The sequence below is a fragment of the Oryza glaberrima genome, chromosome 11 (assembly GCF_000147395.1).
Source record: "Oryza glaberrima chromosome 11, OglaRS2, whole genome shotgun sequence".
Taxonomy (NCBI): Eukaryota; Viridiplantae; Streptophyta; class Magnoliopsida; order Poales; family Poaceae; genus Oryza; species Oryza glaberrima.
The window spans coordinates 21737435-21749653 of NC_068336.1; the positions used below are offsets into that span (position 1 = coordinate 21737435).

Below are 12219 nucleotides of genomic sequence, written 5' to 3' on the forward strand. Positions count from 1 at the left end.
GACTTCGCCGGGCTGAGGACGATCGACCGGCGGGAGAGCGTGATGGCGGAGGAGGAGATCGAGGAGACGAGGGCGATCCTGCTCGCCACCGCCGCGCTGCGCGCCGCCGCGGGCGACGCGTTCGCCGAGTACCAGGCCGAGGTGAGGGCCGCCGTCGAGTCGCGGGGCTACTACGAGGTCGACGGCGACTACCTCGCCGTCAGGGCGCAGCGCCAGGCACGGCTCGAGGAAGACTGGGCGGAATTGTTCGCGGACTTCGAGCTCTCGGATTGCGAGGAAGACAACCAAGAGGAAGAGGAGGAGCAAGACCATGGAATCCAACTGAAGCCAACGGTTGATGAACACCATTCGTGATTAGTTCTTCATGTTTCATCAACCATGAATCTTGATTAAATACTTTTTTTAAAAGGATATTTTTTATCCGGCCTCTATATCCAGATATATGCAGCTATTTAATTTTAAATTAGGAACTTAGCCTATCAAATATGAAACTTAGCTTTCAGATAACCCAATCTAAAATTCGCTCTTATGGAGATTTGAACTCAGGACCTTAGAATGCTAATCAGGTCAATGCAACCACTAAGCTAGATGTCCTTTCTTGATTAAATACTTAGCCGATAGTGAGACCGTGAGAACGGCCAATGATGCCTATCTGTAGTTATGTTCTGATTGTGTCATCAATTTTGTTGCAGTCACATAGTATTATTTCTAAGCATATGATTCGCCATGACATTTATGCTAGGATTTGTATATGTTTTGGTAAAAAAAAAACTGTCGAACATCTACTAGGTAGTTCCATTCCTTCATGGAATCGCCGTCGCCGGGTTGTCTCTTGGTCATGCGCGCGCGGTCACCACGCCGGCGCGACGCTAGCTCCGCATATGCAGCTTCTCCGTCGCGAGCGCGGGCGCTGCTTGCTACGGCTGTGTTAACTTCTGCCTCTGATTTCTCGTACTCTTTTTTAATCTGGTAAAGACACGTTTTTCTTTTTGAAAAACTTCTATATAAACGTTACTTGAAAAAATATACTATTGAATACTTTTTTTTTAAGTTTTTAAACTAATACTTACTCCCTCCATCCTATCTGAAATAAACACAGTAATAAATTTTCGTGTTTAACTTTGATCGTTCATCTTATTTAACATTTTTTATGATTAGTATTTTTATTGTTATTAGATTATAAAATATAAATAACACTTTACATATTATATTATTTATGTTTTTTATTAGATTAAAGTTAGTCATGAAAGTTCATGGCTGAGGGACAGAGGGAGTAGTTAATTATATGTTAATCATCTGCTCCATTTCACGTTAACGAACACAATCTACGTGGCGTTCGTTTCGTCCGTCAAGGCGTGCGCATTCCCCATTTGGGCGATTGGGCTGGGTGGCCACGTAGGGATGCAGGTGGGTAGTCTCGCTACCTGCTTGCTAGTTCATTTTTGACATGATAGAATAAAATTTAGAAGAAAAAATAAATCAGAAGTGAGATAAATGGGCTAAAAAAAACCTGTTTGCTCGCCCCGCCTGCATCCCTATGGCCACGGCGACCTACGACGTACTGCGTGAGCAGGGCGCGGAGCCGCAGACTAGCTGTCGTGTGCGCTGACTGACGGAGCTCTTCTTCATATATGCCAACATGGCGGTGGCCGCGCGGGTGTTTGTGCAAGTGTGGCTGAAGGAGACTATGGTCCGAGGCCGGGGAAAGCCATGATACAACGGCGAGCGCTTCGGCGAGGCGTGCATGAGAGGGTCAGGAGAACAAAATTTCGAATCCCTTTAAATCTTGTTCGGTTAATTCTTATGAGGAAGAAATTGAAGGGAATTTATTCCACACCTATTGTGGAATTATTCTCTCTTAATCTCCTCCAATATTTTTTAATCACCATCTAAACCGAACAAGGCCTTAGGATGTCTCGCAGCTGTTATATTTGGCCTGTGCGGCTCAGATGAGCCGAAAAAATGAACTGCCCTAGCTCGGTCAGGTAATCCTAATGGGCGGGTGATCGCTCCCTCCCCTCCCCAGCGATCACCCGCCCCTCCCCCTTAACTACTTTACCTTCCCTTCTTCTCTTACTACTACACCATAAAAAATTGAATTAAAATTCAAATTTGAAACGGGTATGTAAACTTTTGACATATAAACTTTGGGTCTATAAACTAATATTTCAATTTAAATTCAAATTTGAAACGGGTATGTAAACTTTTGACATATAAACTTTGGGTCTATAAACTAATATTTCAATTTAAATTCAAATTTGAAACGGGTATGTAAACTTTTTACTTATAAACTTTGGGTCTATAAACTATTATTTGAATTCAAATTCAAATTTGAAATGGGTCTATAAACTTTAGATGTATAGAAATACTATATAAAAAAAATATTTGAATTCAAATTCAAATTTGAATCGGATATATAAACTTTTGACTTATAAACTTTAGGTTTTAGGTGTATAAACTTTAGATGTATAGAAATACTATATATAAAAAATATTTGAATTCAAATTTAAATTTGAATCGGATATATAAACTTTTGACTTATAAACTTTGGGTCTCTAAACTTTAGATGTGTAAACTTGAGGTGTATAAACTTTAGGTGTATAAATTTACTAAAATAGGAAAATAATGTGGTGAAAAAAAAGAAACCAGATGGAGAGAGGGAGAGGGAGGGGGGGGGGGGGGAGCGAATTGATTGCTACCCCCATCGCCAGGCGAGCGATCGCCCATTAGCCGTTTCGGGCTCGGTCTCGACCCGGCAGTAGCCATGTGACTCGACAGCGTCCCTGACCTCGGCCGCTTGTGCGGACCAGATGAGCACAACGCAACGGAAGCAGGCCCATGTTGAGCACCACTGCAGAGGTCGGCAGTGGGCAGTTGCGTTCCTGCTCAGCAACACGGGGGTTGGGGTTTCTAAACTCCGAACTACTATGGATGGGGTTTTTGCATGACGGGCGAAAAAACATTTTCGCATGCGTTTGAACCAGCCACATGCACGAAAAAGTCCACGAAAATCAAGATCTTTGCATGTGGCTAGGGCAACCACATGCGGTTGTTTACATGGGCCTCATGCAAAAATAAAAATCCAAAATAAAAATAATAAAATCGCAAAAAAAAATCACCCTTCCCCCTCTCTGTGCGCGACACGTGTCCAGTCGTACAGGAAGGGGGCGCGCGACTGGCCGCCCATTAGAGAAAGTTTAATAGTATAACCCACTATTAGCTCCAAATCATCTATAGCCAATGTAATAGCCAATTCATACAATAGTTACTTACTATACTATTAATACTTGGTCCCACCTGTCATACATACATTATGTCTTGGAGTCCGTGCCGCAGTTGGCTACGAATCTGTAGCCCGCTATTCTTCTCTCTCTTCCTTTATCTCTTTAAAATATATTTATAGTTGGCTTATAGCCTGATGTTGTACCTGCTCTTAGCTTTTTCGCCGTGGTGTGCGTCATCGGTGTGTGACGTCCGAGATGACAGGGCGAGGGGGTTCGGTGAAGAAAACTTCGATCCCTCTGGGATCTCTCGTAGCCGTTCGATCCGCCCTGTGCGGTACGTACGGATGAGGAACTCCCCAGGAGGCCGTACTGCAAATGGGCTCTGTTTAGGCCCGTTACACAGAAACGGCCCAAGAAGGCTCGAGGATGTTCAGCTGGCTTTCCAAGAACAACTTTAATTTCTTTGACTTTTGTATCAAAATCTGCATGATTGAATTCGAGGCGCCTACAAATTGGGCGCTGTTCCACCAAGTAGTTCGGAATTGTTTCACTAAGTAGATAGAAAAATGTTTCAATAGTTTAAAAAGCTTAAACATAACCAAATCACCTCATGAAACATTTGTTACAATGTATGAAATAACGGTTTTTGAAGCTGTTTCATCATATATAAAAATAATGTTTCAGCAAATAGCGAAATGATGTTTTAATTTACTGCAACATTTGATCTATACATAGTGAAACAACACGAGTATAATTGCTGAAACATTATTGGTGGAATAGAAAATGAAATAGATTCCCAAAATAGAGCGTTTCCGTAAATACGTGGGTGATTTGTTGTAACGGCGTGTGTGGTGAGGCACGTGGTGGGGACAGCGCGGAGGTGCGGGAGGCGTGGCGCCCGATTTTTTCGGCGCGAAGGCGTGGGCACCCGATGCATGCATGGGCGCCCGATTTGAATTTTCGGATTAAATTATATAGAAGACTTAAAAGAAAGCTAATTCACTTTTCAGCCTTGCAGGACGCATGGTTATATTATCACCTGCAAACAAAAAAGGAGCAGGTTACTCTCACTCTCACGAACATGTTCGGAATAATCGTTTGTCCTATATATATACTAATAAACCACACAAATAAGTTATATCTGTGTCCGTTGATTTAAAATCCAATACTAAATAAATAAAATACAATAAAAAACTAAAAATTAATTCAAAATCAAGTGTTAAAATAAGATGAAAGTCGTTGACGGTTGACGGAGTATGTAGGTTCAGTTGATCTGCTTTACCCATTTTCAGTTTCTTCTTTTTCCCGTAATCATATTTCAAATAGTAATAGAACTAATATGGATTAGGTACAGTGAGAATGATAAAATCATGAAATGAGCATAGCCAAATCTTGGCCACTAAGCTAGGGACAAAAACGGTCAGAAAAGATCGGAAACGATATTATTTTCTTTGTTGTTTTATGGAAATGGTACGGTGTGGTCATAATCTTTTTCTATATTTATAAGTTTAACTATTTAGTGAATAGATATTAGAAAACCTGAATTTTACATTCGGAGTAAAACAATCGGAAACGGTATCACGGGATGTAGGGAGAACAACGAGCAGGAGGTGAGTGGGAAGTGTACAGGCAGTGAAAGGGTTGCAGTCGAAGCTGACCACGGTTCTGGATCGTCTAATGAAGTTCTCAAAAGCCTTCACTTTGGAAGCACTACGAGGAGCTCAAGCAAAATTACGAGATGGCTCGTCATGACTACCAGATGGGTTGATCGAATGCTCATCTTGTTTAGTCTGATGATGATCCTGATCTACAATTTTCACCCTATTATTCTACTCCTAGTATTCTAGTTGAACATCTGAGAGTATTTTCGTACGTTAATTGTGAGGTTGTAATAGGTATTGGGTTAAGGATTATGGTTGCAAAATATACCTCGGTGTTATGGATTGCCTAGTGCAAGGCCTCTCTTTGCTAAGCTAAACGAGACTATGAGGTTTAGGGCTATCTTTAGAGATTCATTGATTGATTGATAATATAGTACATGTGGTCCCTTCATATATAAGGAGGACAGACTTCACATCAAATAACTAATATCAGTATTAAAAGACAAATTCAAACAAATTCAGTCTCTATCTCTAACCTTCTAATAAATCTTATCTAGTTAGGAAAGAGATAAGGTTTATTAGAGGGTTAGAGATAGAGATTGAATTGATTTCTATAATATTAAAGATCAGTTACTTGGATGTCAAGCCTGTCTTCCCTATTAGAAGGACTGCATGTACTCTATTATCAATCAATTAATGAATATCTAAAGTTAGCCATAATCTTCAGAGTTGCTATTAGAGGGCGTGTGCCCTATTTCCCGGTCTTCGGATCCTTAGCCAATCCATAACATTCGGTGTTATATTTGCCAAAGCATATCCAGGGTTAACAGAATGACAGAACACAATGTTTATTGGGGAGATGCATCTGGTCTCATTTTAGTTTTGCAAAAATTGCTGGTAGAGTTCTGCATAGTGAAAGGAGCATGGCTGTCTTTTGTGATAAAACTTCGTCACGTAAATTATTCATGGCGCAAAATACCAGCACGTTTTATTAAAAATTAATGATATGCAGCAAAATATTCATCAAATGGAATTTTTACCTTTACAATTCAAGCATTTAGCTCGCAACAGTTGTGCCAAGATGTAGTCTGACAAAACTTATTCACAATGAGAGCACAGTCTAAAAATATATTATTTTACCATCTATTATTCACTACACTCGTATGCTTCATGGTGACTTAATGTCATTTGCTATAACATAAAGTTTGACTGTATATATCTTGGATATTGGAAAGTATGGTAAGTATATATTGTTGACACTTAAAATCCAACGTGTTGAGTATACTGAGCATATGCCTCAGACTGCATGCCGATTGGGGCACGAATGATGAGATCAGGAAGATCAAATGCGTCGACGAGTTCCTGAGCAACAAGCCTCACTTGGTAACTGAGGTAGTCAGCCAATTTATGGATAGCCTGCAAGCATATTGGGGGCGACTTGTATTAGATTTGTTTTAAGTGTGAGATAAAGAAGAGTATACAATATGAAAGTGATAAGCAAAATCAAACCTTGGCTTTGTTTGGGGCAACATAGTCGACATTCCGATAGGTTCCAATGTCTTTCCAGATCCTATCGAGCGCGTAAAGGTCGCACACCAGTTTCAACAATTCCCGTGTTTTTTCATCCGGGCATCTGCATATATGCAGCACCATTTAACATCACCTCATTTGATGTGGTTCATAGATAGTGTAACATAAGCAAGCAAGATGGTAGAACAGTCCAAGTGAGGAAATACAGAATGCAGATGCAACCAAAGAATTTACCTTTTGACCGCTTCTATAAACTTTGCAAGAATGACAGACTCAATGTGTGACTCTGCAAGTGTGAGCAGATGGTTTAAACATCTATTCCATGCACCAAATCCTCCAAGCGTCTTGCTATGCTTCTGGAGTCGAGCGGCAACGCTGTGCAGTAATCGAGATGTTCGGTACTGCAAAGAAAATATATCCAATCAGTATACAAATTTATCCATTCTATAATGAGATCATTATGCAGATATGACTTACTCTGAATGCATCCAGCTGAAAGTTGGGATCCCGTAGATGGTCTTCCCCTTCCCATCGAGAAGTGACAGGATTCGGCTGGGACAGGTAGGTGCCCATGGAGTCCCTCAAGTAGTTCCAGGTGGCTGAGAGTGTCCCTCCCTTAAATTTTTCCTGGTATTGCTTCAGGAGATCTCCAGCAACCTGCAACAGCATGATATGAGGCACATTATTTGAAGGATAAGTAGCCTTTAACCAACCCCGCACACCACACCCTCCCCCCCCCCCCCCCCCCCCCCCCGCACGCGCCCCACCAAAACAAAATATGTATGTGTGCTTGAATAATAATATATTACTACTGCAGTTAAAATCCTGCAAGTCAAATATTATTACATAGGTCAGGCTGAGTGTTTAAGTCAACTTAGTTGTTAACAAAGGAGGCTGATTGGTACCTGCTGAAGAAGAACTGTATTATCTCCTTCAAATGTCTGAAATATATCATGATCATTGCGCAAAGCACCAAAACGATTTACAGCAGCATACCCATGGCCACCACATGATTCTCGGCATACGCTAATGGATTTGGCTGTATATGAAGTTATGTAGGCTTTCAATCCAGATGAAAGAACATGCACATCAGCCATAACATCCTCATCATTGGTTTTCTTCATTTCTGAGTATTTATCCACCAAGTACCGTGTGGCAAAGTGAAATGCGTATGATGATGCCAACATGGGCATTAGCTTATGCTGGTGAGATTGGTAGTCCAACACACTGATTTCAGGCTTCTTAGGGGGACCAAATTGCTGTCGAAGCAGAGCATACCTAACAGCAATGGTCACTGAAACTTTGAGTATACCTACAGAACTATATGCAATACCAACCCGTCCCCCAACAAGCTCACCAAGGGTTGCTGCAAATCTTTTGTTAATTGTTGGCAGACTGCTTGTGTATTTTCCATCTCGTGACACGTCACCGAATCGGTTCAGAAGATTGTCACGAGGTATCCTCACTGAACGGAACCTCAGTGCACCATTGTCCACACCATTCAGGCCTATCTTGTGACCACAATCATTGATCTCAATTCCGGGAAGAACAGCATTGGTGTCAAGGTCCCGTATGGGAACAATGAATGCATGAATGCCCATATCAGCAGGGTCCCCACCTTTTCCTTGGAGGGGCAAAATTAACCTTGCAAAAACAGTAGCGAATTTTCCATGAAGTGCTGCATTACCAATCCACCACTTAATAGCTCCATCATTGGGTGTATTGATAATGAACTCATCAGTAACTGGATCGAATGTAGCAGTAGTCTGTAGGGCCTGGACATTAGATCCTGTTAAGAAGGGAAAATAAATAAAATAAGATGAAATAGTAACGTGTGGAGGACTTAACTATTATCATGATGGGAGCTAACAGGCTGCATGGGCATGAATATTCATTCTCAAATTATTGAGAACAGAACAGTGTTGTTAGGTGCAGGGTTCAGATCCGACTGTGTTAGGAAGAACCAAAATAATATGGTACATAACAGTAATGGGATGGAGCATGGAGCCATGGAGGTTGAACTAGGAGGTTTGGACTGATAAAGTGCAAAGCAACCAAGCAGTGATAATGATTAGTTAGTGAGTAAATAGAAGTGAGAACTAACCATGGTGCAGCTCTGTCATAGCAAAACAGCCAGGATAATCCAAATTGTCGATTCCGTCAAAGAACCTATCTCTGTGCTTTTTGGTTCCCAGATTTATTATAGAACCTCCCCAAAGGCTGCATTAACAAGCAGGTCATGTAGTGAATTTCCAATGCAAAGCTCCTAAAAAATAACTTTGTTAAAAAAGGGGTAAAAGATCATCTGCATTTTTGGAGCTTGGCATGCTATCATTCATCCTGTAAATTAAATGGCCTAAAAACTAACAACCAACAAAAATGCTTTCCAAAAGCAAGCTCAAGCACGTTTTGATGCTTGATTGAGCCATCAAAATCAAGAATTAATTAGCTCTCTTTATCATAGCAAGTAAGCAGGCTGACACTCGACGGTTGCAGAAGATGACCATCATTTAATATCAAACCATTACAAAAGAGAAACCAAAAATTTTGTATTATAAATGAACTGTTGCTTTTCATAGCCCTTATAACTAACAACCCAACTAACAATAGTTGCCCTCGTGGAAGAGTGCAAATGCAATATTGGCATATTGTTGCCAACAGCCAACAGCAGCAGTACTGTATCTCGTTGAGCTATCGATAGGTACAAGCCCCCCTTTCGCAATCACAGCAATAATGCTTTAATTATTGCGAAGGTGAAAACACAATTAGCATGTATTACATGATTACATCGCATGGTCGCTTTTTTTTCTCAATTATTTATCTCGGTAAAAAAGAAGAAGGAAAGAAGATCACTACTAGTAACCAGCTAACTATTACCATTTTTTTTTTTAGATTTATTGAGTTCCCATTGGATTGGAACACACGAACTCTTCGAGGAAGCATACATTTAATTGAGTTTAACAATTAGTATAAGTGTATAACAAATTGCAGTTGAGCGTGAAAAATTTTTGAAGAGAAACAATGAGACGTGCAGAACATTCAGCACCGACAGGAACTAGTCAATTAATTATGAGTAAATTTCACAAAACTACAGATACTATGGCCAAACTATCACAAAACTACAGATTTAAAGAGTTGTATCACAAAACTACACATTTAGCACTAAATTTATCACAAAACTACACATTTAAGATGAAATGTCACAAAACTACACGTTTAGTAACTAAATTATCATAAACTACAGGTTTAGAACCAATTTAATCACAAAGTAATAATGTTTATAGCTCCACCATAACAATGGTGCTAGAGATTTAAACTCCAAAAGTTGTAGTTTTGTGATAAGTTCAATATTAAATATGCATTTTTGTGATACTTAACCTAAAATCTGCAGTTTTGTGATAAATTTGGTGCTAAATGTGTAGTTTTGTGATAAACTTCTTAAATCTGTAGTTTTGTGATAATTTGGTCAAAATACCTGTAGTTTTGTGAAATTTACTCATTAATTATTTAGTACTCAATTTGCTATCCTTTACCTGTACTGGACGCCGAGCTTGACGCCGAGGGAGATGTCGGCGCCGCCGGCGGCCTCCATGACGGCGAAGTACTCGGCGGGGTCGTTCGCCATGAGGCTGAGCGGGCGCACCCCGGCCTCCCGCACCAGCGCGCACAGCTGCCGGAAGCAGAGCTCCCGGTGCGCCGCGGTGGTCATCTCGACGGGCGTCTGCAGGTCGGGCCGCGAGAGGAAGAACTCGAACACCCGCGCCTGCGTGTCCCGGTGCCTCCCCCGCAGGTACGCCGCGAGCGCCGCCGCCGCGTCCGCTCCCCCCGTCGCCCGCCGCCTCCCCGCCGCGCACGCCGCGGGCGCCAGCCCAGCCTCCGACGAGGGTGACGGATCCTCCAGGTGGAGGGACAGAACGCGCAGCCGTCGCATCGCCGCCGTCCGGTCGTCTTCGTCGTTGCCGCCGCCGCCGCGGCGGCCGGAGCGGGAGGCGGCGGTGGCCATGTCGTAGTCGCCGGCGAGGTGTTCGACGAAACGCGCGCGCGACGGAAAGCGAAGGGTGGTCGTTGCCGTTACGTTAGGACGTTGCTTTTTTATGGGCACAAAAGGTTGACCCCTCTCACAAATTGACCCCTAACAAAATTAATATTTTCATATATGCCCCTAACCTCCGAATTCTGAGGAAATCTGTGTAATAATGAAGAAACCTGTGGGCGTTTTTGGTAATTTGGTATTGTTAAGACGGCGAAGGCAAGGAAGCGAGAGGTGACGTGGCAACAAGCAGATGGTGATGTGTAGATAAGGCTTACCTTTCTTTGACTACCTTCTCTTGACCCTCTATCCCACTGACAGGTGGGGCCCTGACCTCCTATGCATTTTCTGGTCCCACATGTCATTGGGGTAATGGGAAAGGATGCGAGGGATAAACGGTGCGAGTCGAGCTTCGTTTGCTCGTCATGATGACGTGTCCACCCGCGGACTTTCTGTCGCACGCTTTACGATGTGAATCATGTGAGAGGATGGATGAGGATGGTGATGTGGAATTCGTTCAAGGCACTTTTTTTTTATTCACTTGGGATTTTATTTTTCGTGTGGGTTTGAAACTTTGAGCTAACGAAGCAATCAATCTCCCATGATTTGATTTATTCAAACGAAGCATATGTCTCTGATCTTTAAATAAACGGCTCAATATATATTTGATTTGATTTCCCTCACGCTTCACCGTGTTCCACGTAGTGAACTAATGATCACACATGCAAATCTATGTACTACTTCCGTTCTAAAATAAGTGTAGCCGTGGAAATCCGTATCGAAGGTTTGACCGTCTATCTTATTTGAAAATTTTATGAAAATATTAAAAAAAGTTAGTCACACATAAAGTATTATTTATGTTTTATCATCTACTAACAACAAAAATATTAATTATAGAAAAATTTCAAATAAGACGAGCGGTTAAACGTTGGACGTGAACAGTACAAAACTGTACTTATTTTGGGACGAAGGGAGTATGAGAACAAGATCGTCTAATTATTATTACATCCGTCCCAAATTAGTAGTCGCTTTGACTTTTTTGAAAAATTAGTGCCAACATTTGACCATTTGTCTTATTTAAAAAATTAGTGCAAATATAAAAACAGAGAATTCATACTTAAAGTACTTTTTATAATAAAGTAAATCAAAAAAGAATAAATAATAATTTCATAATTTTTTTAATAAGACGAAAGATCAAAAGTTAAAAAAAAAATCAAAGCGACACGTATTTTGGGACGGATGTAGTATTTCATTATGAGAGAAGAGATTGTTTACCTTGAACGAAAGAGTAAGGAGATTACTATGGCCTTGTTTGGATCCTCTGGTATTAAATAGCTCTTTGAAATCTTGCTATTTAGGAGTATTAAATGTAGATTACTAACAAAACCCATTCCATAACCCTTAGGCTATTTTGCGAGATGAATATAACAAGGTATATTAATCCATGATTTGCTACAGTGATGCTACAGTAATCATCCGTTAATTATGGATTAATATACATCGTTAGATTCGTGTGGAATTGGTTTTGTTAGTAATCTACGTTTAATAGTTCTAAATAGCAAGATTTCGAAGGACTATTTAATAGCCGGAGGATGCATATGGGTATATTGTGTAAAGTGCTCCCTCAGTTCCTTTTATATACTTCATCCTTTCGTTTTTATTATAGCCTTATAGGACGTTGATGCTAAACTTTGGTTGTTTGTCTTTTTTAATAAAAGTTTGATAAATGCTTAAACAGATGTTTTTTTCTAATAAAACTTGTCGCTTCACAAGTCTTACGAGAATAAGAATGATCAATAAAAACCTTATAATTAGCTATATACATTGTACTTAT

General features: G+C 40.8%; 1 protein-coding gene across 1 annotated transcript; it reads right to left on the reverse strand.

Annotated features, from left to right (window-relative positions):
* Positions 1–5923: 5923 nt before the first annotated feature.
* LOC127755341 (acyl-coenzyme A oxidase 2, peroxisomal) lies at positions 5924–10406 on the reverse strand. Its single transcript, XM_052280996.1, has 7 exons — positions 9889–10406; positions 8460–8575; positions 7261–8144; positions 6833–7012; positions 6590–6756; positions 6335–6458; positions 5924–6241 (listed from the first exon to the last, which is right to left on the reverse strand). Exons 1-7 carry the CDS (start codon positions 10356–10358, stop codon positions 6086–6088), a joined length of 2097 nt encoding a protein of 698 aa, XP_052136956.1. The 5' UTR covers positions 10359–10406; the 3' UTR covers positions 5924–6085.
* Positions 10407–12219: the final 1813 nt, after the last annotated feature.